At 29.8% G+C, this 23,955-nt stretch overlaps 1 protein-coding gene across 1 annotated transcript in view; it reads left to right on the top strand.

Annotated features, from left to right (window-relative positions):
- Nucleotides 1-23,955, top strand: part of LOC142321504 (uncharacterized) — a 44,750-nt gene that overhangs the window by 5,012 nt on the left and 15,783 nt on the right. Inside the window, exons 2-7 of the mRNA XM_075359640.1 lie at nt 509-713; nt 2,212-2,400; nt 8,177-8,369; nt 13,073-13,174; nt 15,750-15,877; nt 20,859-20,966. Of these exons, the coding sequence (XP_075215755.1) occupies nt 529-713; nt 2,212-2,400; nt 8,177-8,369; nt 13,073-13,174; nt 15,750-15,877; nt 20,859-20,966 (905 nt within the window). The 5' untranslated portion in view covers nt 509-528. The remainder of the gene's footprint in view (nt 1-508; nt 714-2,211; nt 2,401-8,176; nt 8,370-13,072; nt 13,175-15,749; nt 15,878-20,858; nt 20,967-23,955) is intronic.

The following is a 23,955-nucleotide window of genomic DNA, read 5'->3' as shown; positions in this document are numbered from 1 at the left end:
ATTTAGTCATTCTATTTATTTTATGTAATTAAAAAACTGATTTTGAGCATTTAAATTTTTGTTTTTATCTGATGTGTTATTTCTTAACAGTTATTATGTTAACTATTTCTGGTACTTTTCAGAATCTGACAGCCACTTTTTTCAATTTTTTTCTTTCAAATCAGTGGGTATTTGGAGGTATTTGAAGAGAAATTATAAATATAATCTAACAAAACTTAACCAATGCTTGCCAACCTTGACTAGATAATGTAGGTTAAGTTTGGTAAGATTATATTTATAATTTCTTCTCAAATACCTAATGATTTGGAAAAAAACATTGAAAAAAGTGGCTGTCAGATTGTGAAAAAGAATCCTGTTTTTATGTGAATTCATTCCTAATTATGTCAGTATATATATTCTAATTTTTGTTTTAAAAGGTCAACAATGCAAGTTTCATAAGTTTATGTGCTTAAAAACAAAGCAGATTTTTATTTTGTATTTTGCATTTTTTTGTGGCTATTTGTTAAAGGATCTGATTTGAATTAAATTATGGAAGGTTCATTCGCAGAAAAAATTAAAACGATTTTGTCAGAAACTGGATACGCTAGGAATGTGGATGATACTGATTTTGACTGGATTGAAAATAGTAATGATAAAGAAATAATTGAATTTAAAAAGTGGTTCACTGATTATATATCTTCAGATAATTTAATATCTTGTGATGAACGGATGGTGTAAGTTAAATAATCATTTACACAGATTTTTTTTTAATTTTAGTGTAATGTTCACAGAATGTATAGTTTAGTCTTAAGTGTAATGTAGTTATTTGCAGTCAATTCTAGTTTTACAAGTACATTTCCTTTAAAAGTCCTTTGTTTATTAGCCATTAAAAATTGTATAATTACTTTTAATCTCAGTTTTTACTCTTTCATTTATCTGGAGATCTTTTTAATTATGGTTAAATTTAAAATTCAGTTTTTAATTAGTGCAATGTCTTTTTTAAATTTAATACTACATTTATAATTAATATCTTTGTATAATTTTCACTGTTGACTATCGTGAACAAAAATCTCACAAATTGATAATCACTTTATAAAAATAATGTCAACTTTTTAAAATAGTAAAAATCATGACTCAGTTTCTAAATGTCTAGAAATATACTTCCAGAATATTTTTTCAACACTAACCCAGTTTTTCAGATTTTTATTATTATTTACAAAACTATCTAATTCCATTTAACATATTCTGATGAATAGGGAATAGAAAGCAATCACTCCTGTTGCCCCAGGATCTGCCATTGTTTTAAGAAAAAAAGTAGAAAAATAATGCTGAAACAATGTGAATTTTTTATTAGAGTAAAATTAAGAAGTATTTTAACTTCTTAATTACTTATTTTATATTTTTTTAATTTTGGAGAAATTTTACTAATGCCAGACTGACCAGTCTAAGCTAAATGATCCAACAAGCACAAATGAGCATGTTGCAATATGAATTTTCCTGACTGGAAATGATTTCAAGCATTTGTTATAACACTGCAGTTGAATGGTTCAAACAAGTCTATTTCAACTATAGTAATAAGTATAAAAATATTAAAGTGCCAAGAAGTCAAGAAAACCCCTTGCAGCACTTATTTGGGAAGTCAAAATGGTATTGATTTTTGAGAGGTTATAACTTTTTTATTAGTACAATACACAGGAAACTTTTTTATTTTCCATAAACATCTACAAAAACACTGCAAGCTGTGCAAATTTGAGATTTTATCACCAGCCCCATCAGAGTTATTTGAAGCCAAAATTTGAATGTTTTTAAAAAAATTAGTTTTCAAAAATTCATAAAAATTTAGGGGTAAGTATATCCATTAAATTATTTATGGTAAAACTACTAACATATACCTACATATAAAAATATAATTCAAACTGTGTATGGCATCCCGGGTTTTGAAAAGAATTACCAGAAGTAAAATTACACAGTTTTTCATGTTCAACTTTATTCGTAATTTTCTCATAGAAAGAAGAGAAATAGGTAAATAAACCACTGGTCCAATCTTTTACCTTGAGAAAATATGATTATGATGTGATTATGTTTTATAATGTGATTAATGTTTTATATTATTATAATGTGATTATGTTTTTTTGGGACACTTCAAATGGATTGACCCTAATACTATTTTTAGTCTGTTATATAATTCAGTAATATTATGGTGAATAAATAAATGTATGAATTATTTTTTAGGGTAGGTAAACTAAAAGATGAAGCCTTATTCATTGAATCTGAAGAAGAGGTTGATAACGTATTACAACAGATGGGTACTAATGTGGAAGGGCAGTTTATAACAGAAAAAAATATTGATTGTATAAAAGATGAAATAACAGAAGTTGAAAAGAATATACGTATCATGAAAAAGTTAAAAAAACAAATAAAGTAAATATATTTAGATTTTATTTTATTTATTTTTTTAATGTCTGTTTCTTGTGTTATTAGTAATCTGTATGACATTAATTCAATTATATGTATTATGTCTGTTGGATTTCTCTGGTGCACGTTGTCATTTTACCGTGCAGATTATTTTTTGATTCAGTTTAGTTATATTTGAACTAACTTTTGATTAACTCAAAAAATTCTAGTCAGGAAATTATGTTGTGTTACGAGGTTGCAACAGTGTGTAGAATGAATAACTTTTGTATGAATTTGCATTCAGCATGTGCTATAATGAATTATCCACTAACAACCAATAGGAAAATTGTGTTTAGGGCCATCAAAAAGATGATCTTGACTGTAGTGTAAAATACAGAGGGAACATAAAAGAAAGATGGTATTTAAGGCACGAATTAAGTTAAAATAAAAATGATTTCAGTTAAATTGTTTTATTTACTGCAAATTCTCCATCTCAAATAGTTCTGTTACATAAATTTCAATATGTGTCTCCTTTGTCAAGTGGCAAATGTCCAGTCAATATTTAGTTTCTGTTCATACATGATCTCTCTTATGTTGTGGTTGTGATTGCTTCCTTAATTCTGTTCATTATGTGATTCAGGTCTTGTAATTTTTGCTAATAAACAATCTTTTCAATGTATTGCCACAAGGAAACAATCATAAGGGGATTAGGTCCAGACTTCTTGAAGGCAAAGTACCAACTTTCTTTCAATTTTTCATTCAAAGTCCTAGTTAACAAATAGATTAGAGTGTGGTATGCACCATGTGGAAATAAATTTGATGTACATTTTAAGTTTGTCCGGTTGAGGAAAGGAATAGAGATTTACATATCAAGATAAACATTTCCATTACCAGTCTTTTCATCAAAGAAAAAAGGTCTGATTACATGATTTTTTGTTAAACCACACCAGATATTAACTTTATAGCACACTTTCTAAAAATTACATGCTACTTTTCAGATACCCATATTAGTGAATTGTGTCACATCCTTAATGGATGTGTTAATAGACACATTCTTAATGTGTCACATCCATAAAAATTACATCATTTAAAAACGATTTATTTTAATTTTGTTTTCATTTTAAAATTTCAACCGTGAACTGGAAGCATTTTTCTGTATAAGATGGTTTTATTTCTTGCAGGAGCTGAGTTTTATATGTATACAAGTGTAACCTTTTACTTAGAACTTTATGAACTGTGATTCGGCTTAAGTGGCGAATTAGACTCACAATTTGAATGTTGGAACTATTTATTGAATTAGCACACAGTACATACTAATTAATTGAAATTACAAGTAAATTAAACTATACTAATAACTTTGAAAACAGAGGCCGTAAAAAGGCGTGTTGTCTCGTTGGGTTCATAGTGGACTGTCCACGTCAGCTGGAGACTAGCGTTCACAAGTCTATCATTTCTCCCATTACACAACAAATGTAACAACCCTCAACAAACTGTTTTATTTGGAATTTGTAACTTAAGGTTTCAGTAAGTGATGGGTTATTAGGACTTTTATAGATTGTCAAATTTATCAAACTTTTTTCTGATACTGGTGGTTTTTCAGGCAATTTCTGTATGAGAACAGATCCTGTTTCTTTGGTCTTATTGATCCATTGTTGTTTATTGTTTTCACATAGTGGCTCTTTCACATGAACGTTGAAATGTTGAACTGAGATTGTTGACTTCAGTTTGACTTGCCAAAAACACACTATGGTTTTTTTTTTAACAGAAAGCATAGAAAATGAAGAAAAATACACCTCAGAAACAACAGTACAGTCGCAGTGATTAAGATGGATGCTACTCTAATTTTACAGGTGAAGGATGTCAGTGCTATCAGTATTCAACAACACATACACATTCAAATCACTGCAGTGACTTGAATGTGCTGTAAGCATGTCCATTATCACTTGCTATCTCAGTCATTGTAACAGTGACAATGCAACAAATAAAATGTGGTTTCTGAGTTTAAATCAGTTATAAAAGTGCAACAGTATTGGTATAATTGTGTTACAGTTTTGATAAGAACATATTTTGATGGTTTAACAAAACCATCAAAATTGGACATTAAAATCTCTTCTGGCTGATGTACAGAGAATATGGAGCATCTGAAATAATTAGCAATAAGCATACCGCCTAAAACAATCTTCCAAAAACTGCTTCACAAATGTTTGAAATTGCACACAAAATTTAGCATAAACATGAAAACAAGCAAGTAACCATCTCAAAGGGTTGAATATTCTCTTAATGGATATTCATTAGAAATAAAGATTTAATAGATGCGGAATATAGTTGACAATGATGATTTTTTTCTTAAAAATATTATATTTACTTATGAAGCAACATTTCATATAAAAAAGTTGTATCAGTCACCACAATTGTAGAGTTTGGGAGTCTCACAAATCAAATGAAATTGTTCTATATATTTCTAACTATTTTACATTTAGAGATTAATAAATACAAGCTAAGGCCTAGCCTGTGAGGGGTGGTACATGTATTACTTATTGTATAGTAAATTCATTGAGTTGGAGTTGTTGTCGACCAAAAACATTATTTCATAAGATAAAGCTACTGTACTTTATATATGTATATATATATATATATATCAATATCAATATGACCTTCCCTTATCAGTACAATATTATTATATTAAGATTATTATTCTTATCAACAGATATATATATATATATATATTGATGTAATTATTACTTAGATTATAATTGAATGAATAAAATATGGTAAATAATATGACACTAAAGAAGTGAAGAGGTAAATTAATATAAACTGACCACAGTGTTAACAAAATGGCTATTACCATCCAGTTGTAAAAAAAATCTTGCAAAGCTTTCAAAAACTTTCTTTTAACTTTTAATGTTTTTATGATTTTTGATAATAGGTTAAAAGAATTTAGTACTTTATATGTGTAAAGCATTTTGAAAATTGTTAATCTAGGTTTAGGTATAGGGACTTCCGATTTATTTCTAAGATCCATCTCAGTACGTTTTTATTACTTCTTTCGTTAGTACTTCTATTATAAAAGAAACTTTAAGTACTTTATAAATATACATGTTCCAGAATTACAACATTCTTAGAGAATTAAATAGAGATTTAGTGTGCTCTAATTTGTTTTTATTTGCTATATGTCGAACAAATAATTTTTGTAGTGTAACAAAAGTGGTTTGAGGGCTGTAAGATAAGTTCCTCCTCTAATTGTTTAACCATACTCTAATGATGAATTAACTATGAGCTGTATGATTTTTCCAACTCAAACTGGAATCTACAAGTAAACCCAGGTATTTTATTTCATCTACCATTTCTATATTGGAACAAAGCATTGTATGTCATTATTACATGATCCCTCATGATATTTTAAAGGAGTCAATAAAGTATAGTATTTCTGTATTGAAAAGAACATATTTGGTTTTATGGTTCATCACCATGTAATTGTTGGTAAACCATAATTTAGATTAATGTCATCATGCATGTGGGCTTTTAATTCTGGAATAGTTTTTGCTCCATAAAACAGTGCTATATCATCTGCAAAGGCAGGTATGCTTCCTTTGAAAATTACATAACTCATTTATATATACTAAAAACAAGGGTCCAGACAGTATAGAGCCCTGGAGGATACCATGCAGTATTTTTTCCTTATTACTGATTTCTCCTAGTTTAGTACACTGAGTTCAATCTGATGAGTATGAACAAAACCACCTGATATGGTTAGTTAGAATCATTGAATTGAATAAACAACAAAAAAAAAAAATTATTAAATAAAATGATAAATACTTTAAATTAAGTTGTGTGTATAAGCCGTGCATCAGAAATAACCCACAGTTGGAGGACATCCGGAACGCAGCTTTAAGTGCTTGGTAGGAAAGTCCTACAACTGTGTTGTAACGTTTTTTGTTTATAAATTATTTGGCAATTTTTTTTGTCTTTTATAAAAGTTATTTTTTGTGTTTATCATTAACAATAGCTTTATTATTTATTCATCCATGCCTTTAATTTCTTATTTCTTCCTGACCAAATGTTTTTAGGTTTCTGAGAGCAGGATATACAGTTTTGTAATATAATTATAAACTCATTGAATGTTGTTGACACATTCTCAGTTTTATATACGAGGGTAAGTCAATTATTATCCGCAATGTAGTTATAAATTTTATTGCAATACAAATAGGAAACTTACATGTACATCATTTTTCAACTTAGTCCCCTTGCATTTCAATGCACTTTGTCCATCGTTGCACAAGCTTCTTGATGCGCTCATAAAAGAAGGTTTTCGGTTGAGCTGCGAGCCAGGAATGCATAGTTTCTTTCACTGTTTCATCTGAGATTAATCGACGCCCCTTAATGCCTCTTTGAGTGGACCAAACAAGTGGTAGTCAGAAGAGGTAAGATCAGAACTATACAGAGGATGAGCCAGTACTTCAAATTTGAGTTTCTGGAGTGTTTCAGCAGTGTGGGCAGCAGTATGTGGATGGGCATTGTCGTGCAACAACACCACCTTTCGACAGCAGTCCTTGGCGTTTGCTTCGAATTGCAGGCTTCAGCTTGGCAGTAAGCATCTCACTGTAACATGCTCTGTTTATTGTCGTACCCCTTTCCTCATAATGTTCCAGTACCGGGCCTTGTGTGTCCCAAAAAACCATACGCATCAGTTTTCCTGTGGATGGTTGGGTCTTGATCTTTTTTTTGCAGGGCGAATTTGGATGTTTCTATTCCATACGCTGCCATTTACTCTCCGGCTCGAAATGATGGATCCATGTTTCATCGCCAGTGATGATTCTGTGTAAGAAGATGTCCCGTTTATTACCATAGCGATCCAAATGATTTTGGCAGATGTCCATGCACGTTTGTTTATGAAACCCAAGTCTGTTGTGGATGATTTTGTAGGCAGAACTGTGACTAATTTGCAGACGTTGTGCCACTTCATCAATAATTACTCATCTGTCTAAGAAAACCATGTCACGTGCACTCTCAATGTTTTCCTCACTTGTGGCGGTAAACGGTCATCCGGCTCCTTCATCGTGTGTAACACTTGTAAGACCATTTTTGAATTTTTCAATCCGTTCGTAGACACTCTGTTGTGGCAACACACTGTTCCCGTACTGTACCGAAAGTCTTTGATGAATTTCAGTCCGTGATACATCTTCCGACCACAAACCGACCACAAAAAATGGATCACTGAAAGTTGCTCTTCTTTGGTGCAGACAGAAAGGGAAGCAACTACGGTTAACGGCAGGGCAGTGATAATGGAACTAACCTAGCAGCATCAAACCTGCACAAACATGACAATTAAACCATGGTGTCATCCACACAACACGACAGTACTGCCAACATAAACAAAAATATAACTAAATTGCGGATAATAATTGACTTACCCTCGTACTTCATCCCATATGATTTTACTAACATTTTTTTAAGTAACTGGTAATCAAGATTATAATATTGTTTCACTTTTTTATAATGATGAATAACTCTGTCGCATGTATCACACACGACAGTCATTTGATGGTCATTTGCCTCACTGTCAACCACCCAACTGACTGGCTTAATATTACAATTACAACTATGGATAAAAAAAATGTGGTCAATGAGAATAGTAGTGTCTCTCAGTTGGGTTAATATCTTTCAAAACATTAGTGGGTAAACTTTCCTTTTACAAAAAAGTGTAAAAATATGGTGTAGAGTAATTAATAGCGTTCAATTCAGATTGATTGACGTGCATTCACACACCTTAACACTAAAGATTAATTTTTTCTTGTTTTAGATCTGAATTAGAAAGAGTTAATGAAAATTTAGTTGATCTAAAAAAGCAATTAAAAAAGGAAGACACTAAACTTCATGATGCTGTTAGTGAATGTTTTTATTATAATGAAAAATTTAATGCGCTTTTGGAAGAAATTAATAATAAATATAAGGAATTTAAAAATAACCTTGAAGATAATTTTCTTGATAAAAAGGTCTGTATTGCTTGCATCAAAGAAGTATTACACAGAAGTTAATCTCTCTCCTTTTCTTTTAATTTATATGTATAGAGAATCTCAGATGTTGTGTGTATTTTATAGAATTTTCCTGAGTACCACAAGGAATTATTGTTTGTTTTTTTGGAGAAAGAAAGAAAAGAATAATCTGTATACACACAGTATAATGGAAATCCATTTTATCATTAATTTTTACTGACTTCAAAGAAAAGTATGGTATTATTTTTGGTTGCATGATGCAAGTGGGTGGGGGTGAGGGGTGAAAATGACTTCTTTATATTTTGAGATAAGTGGATTGCAAAAATACCATTCACTTAAAATGTAGTTCCATTATATTTATATAGGCCTGTGTATAAAATTTTGTGACTTAAAAATCTCCACAACTATTTGATCAATTTTATTGAAATTTAGATAATGCTGTTGTAGTGTATGTGAAAATAAGATAAAGATTGATTGAATCGTTCTTGATCAAAAAACAAAATTTGAGGTTATGTTGACTGTAGTGGTGTATTTTTCATATGCACTTATGTTGTATTTAATTTTATTTTTATTTTTTATAGGAGTGCGTTTTTATTTTTCTCTTTTTCCCAGTATTTTCATTTTTATTTTAAAGTTAACCTGAAAATTTTTATGATGTTATGTGATGTTCTTTAAGCTACAATTATATGAAACAAAAATTTTTTTGGGCTGATTTTTGGTATTTTGCCATTATCTTTATTCATAACATACTGAAATACCTTTGTTCCTCCAGTACCAGATCTTAATTACTACTACCTAGAAGAGAACCCTTGTACAACATACAGAAAATATTTTATAAAATCCTTTTCTATATTTTTTTATTTAATTCCTTTCTCCTCAAATATTTTATTAAAATTCATCCACAAGGTATAAATCATAGAAACTTGTTCCCATAAGATTGAGGAAGGAACCCCCATTTAAAATAATAAAATAGTTTCTATGAAAGTTGTATATAACTGCAATAATGAGCAATTTGCTTTAATTATAATTGACTGAAATTATTTTCTAAAGTCCTTCCTGAGATGTAATTAATTTTTTTTATGAAAATGGCAACAGTTTTCATTTTTTTTTTTGTCCTCTTATTTTGTTTTTGTAAAGTGCTTTTTGAGTAGATAATATCAAACCAAAAATTTATTTTTTTATGAGCAATAGCAGCATGGTAGTAAATATTTAAAGTGAGAGATAGTAGACATTTTCTAAGGTTTCAATATTTGTGCTTTCTTTTTGTAAATTACTGTATTTAATTACTAAATTTGTTCTAATTTTGTTAAAACAGGTTTTGTCATTCATACATAATCCTGTATGAACTGTAAAACAGACAGAAATCAAGAAAATGGGCAGAAATTGATATATATAAAGCCTAAATTGTAAAATTGCTTTTCCTTCAACAGTTTTGATTGAAATGCAAAAGTAAAATGTAAACGTAACACAGCTTCCAAAATAGGAAATGCCATAGAAGTACTTGCTACAAAATGTTGTCCCTAATCTTCTAAGAAAAATTATGTTAGATTAAACATTTTTATATAAACACAATTTATTTGAATTTTTAAATATTTGAAAACTCAACTACAGTTCACTCACTTCTGATAAATAAAATAATCAAACAAAATTCAATCTTTTTTTCTAAATTTCACTCGTGGGAATCGTATTATCATAGCTATTCTTACAAAAGAAGATTTAGTTAGCATTATTATAACATTAATTAGATTATTATTACATAACATCAACATTATTATTACAGAAATGGTCATTCAATAATGGAGTTACCTGAATAAATTTATGTCTAAAACAATCTTCAAATTAAAAAAAAAAACTGACATTCTAATTTATTTATAAATGCTGACATTTTCAATAAAAGTTTTCCAGAAATACAGTTTTTACGATTAATCAGACATTGGAAAATATACTATTATTATAATGCAAAGATTGTTCAATAATTAAAGAGATAAATGGCAATGATGGAAAAACTATTTAATAAAATAAATTAGATTTTCTGACATTCATGTTGTCATCCCTGATGTAGAAGATAACATTTCTTTAAAAGAGTTTCCATTTTTATAACCTCTTTTGTTTATTTCCAAATGAACTGTGGAAGAAATTCCTTGAAATTTGTACCATGGAGGAAGCATGCTATGATAAATTTTTTTATTTTTGTACAATGTAAAATTGGTTGCAACTCATTTGTGATTGTTAAAATAGTATGTGAATAATAAGAAGTATTAAACGTCCAAATTTTTGTAAATGGATTGACCATTTTAATAAGGCAGAACAAATGTTACTAATTTCATTGCAGTGGAAAACCAGTGGAAGTTTCTATTGATACTTTGCAAAATGATATTATCAATTTTATTTGCTATGGCAGATGTGTAAAAATTTGAGAAATTACTGAAATTTGTTGTACAATTATTGGTACTTTTCATTCCATTATCCATGATAAACTGAATTACCAAAAAAGATGTTCAAGATGGGTTCCGGGACAGTTGACTTAAAATCACAGGCACTTAAATTCACATTTATATGGAACATAAACAACAGTTTTTAGCAGAAGGCAATGTGTTTTTAGATCACATAATAAATAACATCAAACTTGGATTCATTATTTTGATGAGCCATAATCCAAATGTTAGGGTGTGGATTGGAAACTTCTGAGTTTGCCTTTCAGGAAAAAATTCAAAACTTACACATCAGCTGTTAAAGTGATGCTAACAGGGTTTTGGGATTTTAAAGGTCCAATTTATTATGATTATTGGGAGAACAATGCACAATCAATACTGGGTATTATTGTAACATGCTAGAAAATAAGGTGAAACCTGCAAGAAGGAGGAAACATCCTGGTCCTCTTTTTAAAGGTGCAATTTTTGTATGATAACATCAATCCCCTATGTTGCTTAAAAGAAACAGGAAGTTATTCTAAAATCAGGTTAGGAAGTTTAGCCATACAGTTCCATCTGCCGTACAGTTCTGATCTCGTACCATCAAATTTTATTTTATTGTTTTTAGAAATTTTACATGGCATTAAGTTCAGCAACAATGAGCTGTAACATCATGAGATTGCCATATGGCAATCAGTAGCTTTTGTAATAAGAATTGAATGTGAGAATGATTGTTGTAAAATTTGTGTCACAAATGGTATTAAGAAACAGAAATAGCATTGAAAAAAATCTAAATGGACTGAAAGAGTTACTTCAAATTGACCCAGATTTCTTTTCTAAGATTGTCAAGGTGATGAAAGTTGGTTTTATAGATATGGCTAAGAAACTAAGCAGCAGACGTCCCAGTAGAAAAGTTCATCTTCACCTTATCTAAAGAAAGCCCATCAAGCCGAGAGCAAGATCAAATTGTTAATGATTTATTTATTTGATAGCAATTGGATTATCCACAAGGAATTTGTAGCTCCTTATTAGACAAATTATGGAGAATCTTAAGTTTTATGTTAAGGCAGCTAAAAGAGGTAGGACAAAAGTAGAGGATTAAATTGAAATAACCAAAATTTGATAAGAAAGAGGAGATATAAGTAGAATCACAGGCAATGCTGAACACACTTTAAAAAAAAAATAATAAAGTTGCATTCCATTTGTGGCAGAAGGCTGGAATTGCTGTCTGAACTTCCAAGGAAGCTGGTAGAACCTCATACATGATCTCAATTAACAATTGGATGGTAAAGGGTTGTGAAGAATTTCCATTAAAACAGGAGGAACCTGTTGAGGTTCCACCTACTTGTATTTGTTAGAGCAAAATGTTCTTACACAGTGCTTCATAGCAAAAGAGTTACGCAGATAAAAACAAGTTGTTACCTGTACGGTATTCTATGGTAATCTCAAGCAGTTAATCCTTTTATTGTACCACTGCTTAGATTTACACCCATTTTAATGGAAATTCTATTTACAATCCTTTTTCTATTATGTTATTAACTAAAATTATCATGCATTTTAAACTTTGTTACTGTTAAAACACATATTTTCATATAAAAAAAATTCCAAAAGTGAGCGTCATCAAATTTTTTTAATAAGACAAAAATAAAAATAATAGAAATGTGAATAAAAACCATAAGAACTGAATAAAAATATGTAAAAAATTAAATAACCTAAATTTCATTTCTAATATTTAGAATGTTATTGATCTTGTAAACATTATGTTACAATGTTTCTTGGTTATTAGGATTATTTTGTATATGTCTCCAGATTTACTAAGAAAAATATGTTAGAACAATAATGCTGATAACACTGAAGAGCATTTTCACCATAGTGAAAAACAAAAGAAAGTGAAATGCAAGTTTGGTACAAACTTGCTTTTTAAATTTATTCCTCTGCTGTAAGCATAAGCAGAATAAATAGCAGCGAGAAATAATAAGAAATCTTTTTATCAGAAGTTAAAAATTTATAATTTTTTTTAGACTAAATCTCTTTTAATAAGAAAATATGATAGATTATTTTGGACCATTAAAAATGAGTCAATGGTTTTCGTTACATTGCATAAGGAAAACCAAATCAGCTAGAGAATTATATTAAAAATTGAGCATTCAATAGTGATGCCTTAGCTGATGGATGGATTTTCATTTCATGCACATAAGTTTGTAAAATATTGTTGTTTTTTTAATAACAGTGTGTTATTTAAAATAGTAATAGAATGCAGTATATAAAATGATGTATTTCATTTCTTTTCAGTTAAATAAAGATTATTTGATATTCACCTCATCTCGGGTATTTGACGTTCAGCATGCTAACTTCAAGAAAAAAATTAAGATGTACATTAACAGCTGTCGTCATGTAAGAATATTTATCTTTACTAATATCTAAACCAATTTACAATTATGTTTGGAGACTTATTGTTAATGCTGTTATATAATATACAAAGGATATGTTTGATTATTTATTACATATTGATGTTTGTGCGGGAACTTGATACACACAGACACACGCTTTTAATTTCTTATATAGTGATTTTAAAAGCATGAGTTCTATTTATATATTACTTGATCACATTTAGCTCTTTATTTGCTGTAAAATTCATCACTCATCTAAAAAAACAGATTTAAAAAATCCCCTCCCAAAAAGGTGAAATAACAATGAAAGTGAAATAACAATGAAAGATGCTTTTGGTGTGGGTGGCTGTTTGATTTTCTTCATGTACAAGGGTATAGGTGATTAGAACTACTGAAGATTTTACAGTTTGAGTTTAAGTACTGAAGATTTTACAGTTTTCAAATTTGGGGAACAAGGCGAATAAGAAGTTGGGCCTTCTCAACTGATATACTGGCCTGGTTAATGATATTAGGTTAGTATTGGATGTCTGGATGGTAATGTAATGTAGTAGAGATATGATGTTTTACTGTAACTAAGTCTTGGTCATCTCATGTAACAGGAATAAGAAAATATTCAAGTACATCCAAATGCATAGCACTTTTGATGTTTTTCTTAATAAAAAGAATTGATCATGTTCTTTAATTTTACTAAAGGCAAACCACTTTTGATTCCAGTATTCAGAATATCTGGAATGTTTAGAGAAATACCGGTATTGGCTCGAATGTAAGTGTATTTTTTTTGTAAAATTTACCTATAAAAATTATATTCACCTTATATGTGTAGCCTAACATATAAGTAAAAGGCCTTTATACCATTTTTGCATTTATGAGAATAGTTTGTTATGAGATAAACAAGTGCGCATCGCAGCAAAGATGAAGGTCAAAACTAAACCGACATTTTTCTAACTTTGTCATTGGTAGGTTCATTCAGACAAGCATGAATTAATTCCATGAAATATTTCTTCTTTTTTAATCTGCATATCAGCATGAATTTTGCAACAATAGATTTATCAGATTTATGACTTTAATTTATTATAACATCATAATCACATGATGTACACAATCCGTTCATAAGTCAGAGCACATGCACACTTGTACTCTGTTCAATACTCCACCGGTAGACCACAGTAGTCTTCACTACTGCAGATAAATAAAGGAGAGAGGAGAAGTTATGATGCAAACTTTTCAAATTGTATGTTTTACGTGAGGCAAAATGTACTAATAACGTACAAGCTTCAAACGTTTGGTGTTTCTGAATGCAATATTTTACATTGGCAGAAAAAGAAGAAAAGCTTCAAAATGCCAATGCAACACGAAAAGCATTCAGAGGACTCAAAAATGGGAAATTTGATGCAATTGATGAATGTGTTTTTTTATTTGTGCTGGAGAAACAAAACAAAGGCTTGCCAATAAGTTACAAAGTGATTTGAATGAAAGAGTCGAATTAAGTATTCCAGTAGCTCAATTAAAGGCAAAGGAAGACTGCCAAAGGAACAGTTTCCAGCTGGAGTTGTTTTCAGAGCACAGATGGATGATCAAACAACTGATGGCAGGTTGGCTGAAGGTAGTTTGGGTATGTCGACCAGATACTTTATTATAGCTGAAATGAACTCTGATCTTATTGTGATCCCTGGGGGAATGACTTCCCAACTTCAGGTCCAAGACAATGTTGTCAATAAGCCTTTTAAGGATCATCTTTGGAAGGAATACAATGCCTACTTGTTTAACAGGGAATCCCATTGAATGGTTGAATCCTAACAGGTCAGTTGAAAAAAACCAAGCCTACAGCTATTGGCCAAATGGATAACCATAGCTTGGAGTGCAATCAAATGTGAAACCGTTAAAGGGTTTGAGAAGTGTTATGTTTCTAATAAGATGGATGGTACTGAAGATGACAAACTGTGGAAAGACTAGCTCTGAATCTAGTTCCAGCAGTGAAAATGAACTGTGAGGGGAGGAGGAGGTTGATTACTGAGAATGACACCTAATTACATTCATTGTTAAAATAGAAGTGTTGATTTTTAAGGTATGCTTATTTATTTATAGATGAAATTTCAATGTGCTTTGATTAAATATATGTGAAAAAATTCTTAAATGTGACTATTTAATTTTTTCTAGTTAACACTACTCAAAAACTCAGGGTCATCTTATATGTGAGGCCATCTTATATTTGTGCCAATATGGTACTATCACAGAAATTAAAAGGTGATAAAATGTAAGAAGAAGGAAGCAGGAAAGTAAAATGAACTACTAAAGCCGTGTACAATAAACTTATCTATATTCCCGTTATTCAACATAATTAAGTATGCTTGGTACTGTTCATTACTGTTGGCATTTTTTAATAACTCATGACCTTAGCACTTATTGTCACTAAAAATACAATATAAAAGATGATAATAAAGAGATACAAAGTTTTCTGAAAGTAAAACTTATTAGTAAGCTATAGTAAGAAATTAAGTGATAAGAAAATTTTTCTTGTAAACTTCTACTTAATATAGAAATTTATCTCAACTTTTTTATTTTCTTATTTTTTCTTTTAGTATTCATCTATTCCAGTGTCTTCAAACAGTTCAGTCATCTCAAGTTGTGATAGTACATTTTGTTCTTCTGCTTCATCTGGCATTGGAACTGATCCATTGTACAGTGAACTGACAAGAATATCAGTATGGTGTGTATAATTCATTTATAAATGTTCACCCTTTAAGTTTATTTATAGCATTAGTAAAATTTTGCATTTCATTTAATTTAAATAGCAGAAAATATTTATGATTATTCTATGTAAAAAAATGATTTCCTGTGAACGTGATATAATATGGAAATTATATTTTTATATCCCCCGTTATGAACATTAAAATGTTCTGGTATACATGTATTGGCTGGGAGAGAAGATTCTTACCCCCTTTGCATAATTCAAAAAATCTTCAAAGAGGCAGAGTCAACTTTTAACAATAAAAGTTCATTTATGAACATTTGTTTATTTGTTATCACTTGCATATCAGAAATTAGTTTTTATTTTTAAAAAATGTACCTGTAGTAGTTAAAATTTCACTTTAATTATTCCTTTTATACAACTTATAAAAATTTGAGTAATGAAATAATTTTTCAAAAAATGTTCTTTGTGCATTGCTTATTTTTCTAGGTTGTTGTATTTGATCATAGTCATTTACTTTTCCATTTATAAATACATAATGTTATAAACTTTTTTTATTTCTATAAAAAAATTATAAGTATTTTTTTAAATCGTTACATTTTTTTTTGACAGTTGAGATTGTAAAGCAATACTTATAACTGAATGAAATGATATAAGATTATAAACCAAATTGCATCATTATGATATAAAATATACTTATTCTACCTAGTAAAATTTTATATTGCTTAGTATTACTTAATATGTCCATCCTTGTGGCAAAATAGTTTAGTGATAATGAATAATGAACTAAACTGAGCTCAAAACTAAATTCATAATCTAAAATTTGTGTAGCCATAAACAAAGATGTAATTATCTGTTTAGAATAATGTACTTTTTAAGTAGTGTTATAGCATAAAAAAGTGTATGTTGGGATGAAATTCAAATAAATAAAATCTTGATAAAGTTTTATCAAGAATTTTGTGTATTATATAAAAAGCGATACAGTATATATTGTTCACATTAGCAGCTTTCTTTATGAATATTATGTTAATTTATTATGTTACTATTTTGTTATGCCTTAAGGTTGTGTATTTGAAATGATGTTAATTGTTAAAAGTTAGTAGATAGTAATTGTTAGTATAAATTTCCAAAATGCAAGATTATAAGTCAACTGTTAGTGCGATTGTGTTAGGAGTTATGCTTGTTTAGTTTTTCTATCATCCCTTTCTAACTTTTTTCTCAGTATTATTCCTATAGATAAGTTGAAATTTTTTGGACAAAATTTATCTTTGCTACTATGTATTTAAAATAATTGTAAATAAAATTAATACATCACTTTTACTCTAACATAAAAAAAAAATCTAACTTGTGTTTCTTATGTCGCTTATAATACAGAATAGTTTAACATTTCAGTCTGTGCAATTAGAAAAATATTTAAGTATTGTACTTCTTGTGTTGTAATTAATAACAATAATCATTAGCAGTTGATGCTCATAAAAAAAAAAAATAAAAAAAAACCAATGAACAATATTATTGATGGACCCAATGAACAATATTCATTGGGTCCTGAACAAGATGATGACTACATCCTGTACTCCTTGTTGGTGCTGTAACATTTTGAAGATCTCATTAGATACTATTCTAGAACTTAAGAATTTGGCCAAACTGTGGGCGAAATACAAACTGCTGAAGATGTTTCCAAAATCACTGAAGTTAGTCTGTGCTTTTTGCAGTTTCTATTTAGTGATTGATTGCTTACTGTTTGAAACATTTATTTAAGAATCTCTTGTATGGTATCAAGTTTGAAAAGAGTAGAGTGTATATTAATTATATACACAGAACTTTAGGCAAATATGATTATATTTTCAGTTTGAATAACAGGTTAGACATTCATTAGTGTAGACTGAACAATGGATTGTATGAAATTGTGATTACATAACACATTTAAAAAAATAAAAACATTTAACATTATGTGTAAACATAAAGAAAATGAAGATTATTGTATTATCTAATCGATATAAAAAAATTTACGTATCATGTAGACATAACAATAAAAATCCATTATATTCTTATTAATTAACAACACTAAATTGTAATTATTTTAGAAAAAAATCTAATATCAAAATTGTATTGACATTTTCAAACATGGTAGAGTATTTAAGATTAGATAAAGTATTATACATTGCTTGATATTTTTAAGCTTAACATATAACTGAATAAATTTACTATTTCATTTTTTTAACACATATACGGACGGGGTGATTTATATAATGATATTGGTGCTTTCTGAGCTCATTCTATTCGTGAAAATAATGAAAAAAGTTTGTATAAACATGGGTTCAGAAACACTTTATAAGCAAGTTATGGCTAACAAAAGATTTTGCCCTGATTCCTGGGCAAAGAGTGAAATAAAACCATATTGAAATTCGTGTAACCAAAATTAAGGGGTAAACTTGATGGTTTCTTGTGGTTTCGACCTGAGAACCTATTTAATAAAACAGGTTTCAGGACCATATATCCTGTAGTTTTCATAAAATCCAACTTAAAACAAATATTTTTTGTTTAAAAACATTTTTTTTTACTCTTGTAATACAAGCTTTTTTAAATGAGAAATAAATGTGTAAAGTTTTATATCAAAACTTGTACAGAATTTATTTCTGAAAAAATTGTTGTAAAATAGTACAATAATATACTGAAATGAAACAACTAGCACTAGATAGGGAATCTTGGAGAGCTGCATCAAACCAGTCAAATGACTGAAGACAAAAAAAAAGAAAAAAGTACAATAAAAAACAAATACAAGTTCAAGAAGTTTGATTTTATTATTAAGACTTACTGTATGAAAACTAAAGGTTTACATGTACAAAGCATGGTTACTTTCCAACAAAGGGTAATGATACAAAAAAATAGTTTTATATTAAAGATAAAAATTAAATAAAAAACCAGTTCTAATTCAGACAATAAAGTATACTTATCTTTCTTGAATTGACTGTAAAATTTAAAATTTCAGAAATTATTTTTTTTAAGTTGGTACATAGAAATCAGCTGGCCAACAATGTATTTTATGTCATGTCATTGTTGCATTGCATGTTCTGCATTAGTGCTGTGAATTGTTGCCAATATAATGTAATTTAATTAATTCTGTGTATGTATCTGTTTTAATTGGTGCAGAGTCATACTGCAGTAATGCCTTTGTTACAACTGAGGAATTCACCGACATTGTATTTATCTTGGGGTATGTGATGGAAATGTAACTGCTGCTGCTGCAAAATATCAAAGATGTTTTCTTAACTGCAGAGTTCCAAATCCTAAAACGATTAATGGAAAATTCCATGCACTAAACTCTTTTAGTGCATGGAATTTTACTGGTACATTTTCCAACATGGAACCTTGAATGTCCTGCTCATCATGATTATTGAGACTAATATCAAGGCTACTCAACACAATCTGGATGCTAATATGCAATGCCTTTTACAGCAATTTGTAGTTTTCCAGTATACGGTGGTGCAGGACACTTCTTAACAACACGATGTTTCCTTAACCATAATAGAGTTCAAAATCTTCTCAACCAAGAGCTTCTCCTCTTAGTTTACAATATTGCAACTGGTTGAATATGAACTACCGGTTTACTACTACAGGTTTACTGCAACAGGTTTATTTTATTTACTGGCAAGGATCAGTTTACTTGGGATGGCATCAATAACTCATACAACAAACACACTTGGGCAGATGTCAGTTTACACATGACAGTACAACCTAATTTCCAACACCAGTTTAGCTTTAATGTGTGATCTGGTTTAGTTTACAATCAGCAAATTGGAAATTTCATTCACCCAGGACAAATAAATTCAGACATTTTCTAAGAATTCCTGCTATTTATGTTCTGCTGCTATTGTATGTTCCACTGGCATGCATTAAGACAACACATGTACTTTCAGCACTTTGGTGCTGAAAGTACCTCCCCACTTCTCACATGCAGTACTGGCATACTTAAATGAGCAATGGATTGACCGCGGGGAGTCACATTCCTGACCACCAAGATCACTTGATCATACACCATTAGATTATTACATGTCGGGTTGGATGAAAAGTATTGTATACAAGAGAAGTATTGTATGCATGAAGAGTTGGTTGCTTGTATTACAGAAGCTGCAACAAAATAAGGAAAGTTGTGCAGAATTGCAGAGAGCAATACTAGCAATCCGAAAGGGTATAGCCAAATGTATAAGTAGGACAGGTTTTTGAAAATATACTGTAAACTTTATTAAATTTGTCTATTACATTTTAATTTTTTTTACACCGTTTCAGTTGTATGTTAATTTCATTTTCTGTAGTTGATAATAGTTAAAAGTTTTCGTACAGTAAGAGTTAGTAATAAATTAAATTTCTTGAAGTTGTATTTTTTTTTATTGAGCTATTTTACATCAGTTTTTTCAGAATTAAATTCTCTACAAGTTTTTATAATAAATTTTACACATTTATTAGTGATATAACAAAGTTTTGTATTACAAATATAAAAAAACAAGTTTTTAGATAACAAATTTTTCTTTTCTATGCTTCTAGAGATATTTTTCTGGAATCTGTTTTATTCAATTTGTCAGTTCAAAAACCATAAGAAACCATCAAATTTACTCCTTAAGTTTGGGTTCTTAGAATTTCAGTTCGCTTTTATTTCACTCTTTGCCCAGGAATCAGGCGAAATTTTTAGCTAATCATAACTCACTAACGGAGTGTTTCTGGACACATGTTTATATGAACTTTTTTCATTATTTTTGCTAGTAGAATGAGTTCAGAAAGCGCTAGCAACACTGTATGAATCACTCTGCATATCACTAAACTTTTCTCAAATTCCCATGTAATGTCAGAGATCAACTAATTTTATTATAATTAATCTGCATTTTATTGCAAAATTTGCAAAGAAAAAGTTTTGACAATGCATTTTTTTATAAAGCATTTTCAAAATACTTTTTATAAAACTTGTTTCCTTGTTTTATTATTATTTTTTTTTATTGTTGTGCAGCCTGAATCAGCAGATGTTTGATAAGTTTATGAATGAAATGAAAGAACAAATGTTACGTTGTCAACTGAAAAATTTACAAGAGATGAATGAGAATATTGAAATTTTATGGTATGTGTTCAGTTGTTTTTTATCTTTTTCTTTCATTATAAAATGATAACTAATTTTCAGTAAACTGAAAATTATAAACTGTTTTTAATTTAAAGTACCGGTTGCAGGTGACTTGTTGCAGATTTCTTCCTTGTTTTTAATTGTTTAGTTTTTTATTTTGGAAATGATAAAATAAATTTAACTATAAAAAATAAAAACATGACTTATAGTGGAGTTTCATTAACACAAGTTAATATGAACTACGGATCCCTCAGTACTTGAAAATAAAAGAGGGGAACTAAGATCTTAAGAGAAAAATCTTGATATGATTTGGTTTTCATAATATTTGGCATTTCCAATGCTTAAATAACCACACTTACTCTGAAATTGTAGGTTGTATTAGCAAGAGTTTCACCTTTCATAACATGATTGATGGCTTCTAATAAACTCAACAGTAAGGAGACATGTTTTTGTTTTCAGGTGTAAAGCTAACATAAAATTAGGTGTAAAGACAAAAACAATATTATTTCATCAAACTAAAAACTAGAATTAAAAAATGTTCAAATAGTATTAATTTAAGCATTAATAGATAAAAAGATTAACATTTAGAATCTAAACATTAATACATAAAACAATCATAGATAAGTACTGAACATGTAGTTAATTGTGCAGTATTTATACAATTACTATAATGGTGTGATAGTGTTAAAAATTTTAGAAATTTATTTACATTCCAAAAAATAACAGAGAGTAGATAACACAGTAAACAATGGGAAATTATTTTTTATACAGATTTTATTTAAATTTGCTATAAAATAAAATAAAAATATCACTACCACATCCAGTGGTTTAATAGAATTGATCTTTACAAGAATGTTCTATGTAACCAAAGGTTTGCAGATGAATTCCTGTACTACTGTAGCAAAAAATGGACACATACAGAAATAGGCATAAATGATTTTGAAAATTACTGTTAGAAAAAAATGTTGAAAACTAGGCAAATTGAAAAAATATGAGATAAAAAGTATACAATAGGAGTGAATGGAAAACAGAAGATTGTGACAAATTGCTGTAAAAAAAAGGAAAGAATAAGAATTAGCTGTATATTGAAGTAGTGTTCCCAAACTGAGCTATGTTTCAGGACACTGGGCAAGGATAAGAAAAAAGTGATGGATGAAGGTGTGAGAGCTGTTTTTTTTTTCAACCTTTGATTGTGCATCTAAGTAAACAAGAGATGGAGCCAGGTCTGCCCATCGTGCGATTGCACCTCCCTCCACCCACCACAACCTCTGCCATTGCTGGCTCCATTGCATCAGTCTGAGCCGAGCTACTGGCAATTGAACATATACTATGGGCAGAATGAGCCTAGTGTATGGTGAAAACTTTATTAGTGATGGTAGTGTACGGGAATGGTGTAGGAAATTTAAAGAAGGGTGAATGGACATCCTTGGCATGGGCAAGGACACAAGTCTGTCGGCTACTGTATGCTCGACTGAGCGTGTGGATGATTATGTCCGTGACAAACGTTGGTTTTATGGTAAATGAACTTTCTGCAGAAATTTCAAGATTTTCACCGTATACAATTTTGACTAAAGCCCTAGGATACTGGAAACTGTGTCCAAAAATGTTGAGCAACGATTATAAGATGCAGCAAATGGCATCAGCCTTAATGTTTCTCATGTGTTACAATAATTAGGGGAAAGAGTTTTTAATGTCGTTGCTGGCGATAAGACTTTGATTCAATATGACAATCCAGAAACCAAAGAACAGTCTAAGTAATTAATGTACATTTCTTCTTCAAACAACCCATAAAAGTTCAGACACTGAGCAACAGGAAAACACAGAGGACAACAATAATAAAAGAATTTTATTGTAATCTTTACGTCACCTTCACAGAACAATTCAGAACAAATGAAGATGCATGCTCTCGTTCGGCGTGGTTTTGATCCACGACAATCCACAACCGCACTGTGCAAACATAATGCAAGACCTTCTCAAGCAATTCAAGTGGGAAGTTTTCGATCATCCACCATATAGTCCAGACCTAGCACCTAGCGATTTTCACCTCTTTCGAGAATTGAAGGCATGGTTGGCCGGACAACACTTCACCCCCAACGAAGAACTTCAGGAGGCTGTCAAGACGTACCTTACCTCGCTGGTGGCAAACTTCTTTGAAGGGCCATCAAAAAGATGGTGTCACAATATGAAAAATGCCTTAATTATTTTAGCAATTTTGTAGAAAAATAAGTTAGATACTACTTAACTTTTAGTAATAGAATCATTTTGTTATGACAATGTGTCTTTTTTTTATAGCCCATCGGAACTTGAAAAAAAACAGCCCTCATATATATGATGTGAAGACAAACATACAAAAACTTTGTAGTTAACATTTTTTTTTTTTTTTTAATTGAAAATACAAAAGTAAATGATTTGAATATAAAAATATATTCATTGTAGTGCCTTATTAGACCACTGTTTTTTAATCCTGTTGCTAGCTAATTTATTTCATCAGAACAAAAATTTTAAGCAAGATAAATTATAGTAATTATAAAAATATGAGGTTTGTCTTTAAAAGCAGATTCATTTTGAATTTACTACCTACATATGCTGATGTAAACTGATGGCACTTGCTAGCTCAATTATTTCAGCCCAGTGGGCTGGTCTAGTGGTGAACTTGTCATTACAGATCAGCTGATTTTGAAGTTGAGAGTACCAGGGTTCAAATCCTAATAAATGTAGTTAGTTACTTTCATATGGATTTGAATACTAGATAGTGGATACTGCTGTTCTTTGGTGGTTGGTTTCAATTAATCACACTTCTCAGGAGTGGTCAACCTGAGACTGTACAAGGTTACACTTCATTCACATTCATACATATCATCTTCATTCATCCTCTGAAGTAATACCTTACGGTGGTTTGAGGCTAAACAGAAAAAAGAGAACTCAATTTTTTCAAATAATAGCTAGCTGTTATTAGCAATAGTTAGTAATTTTGTTGATATTTGTTTGT

This window comes from Lycorma delicatula, chromosome 3 (assembly GCF_047948215.1).
Source record: "Lycorma delicatula isolate Av1 chromosome 3, ASM4794821v1, whole genome shotgun sequence".
NCBI lineage: Eukaryota > Metazoa > Arthropoda > Insecta > Hemiptera > Fulgoridae > Lycorma > Lycorma delicatula.
Note: the sequence above shows the minus strand (reverse complement) of the source record. Positions and strands in the feature narration are given on the sequence as shown.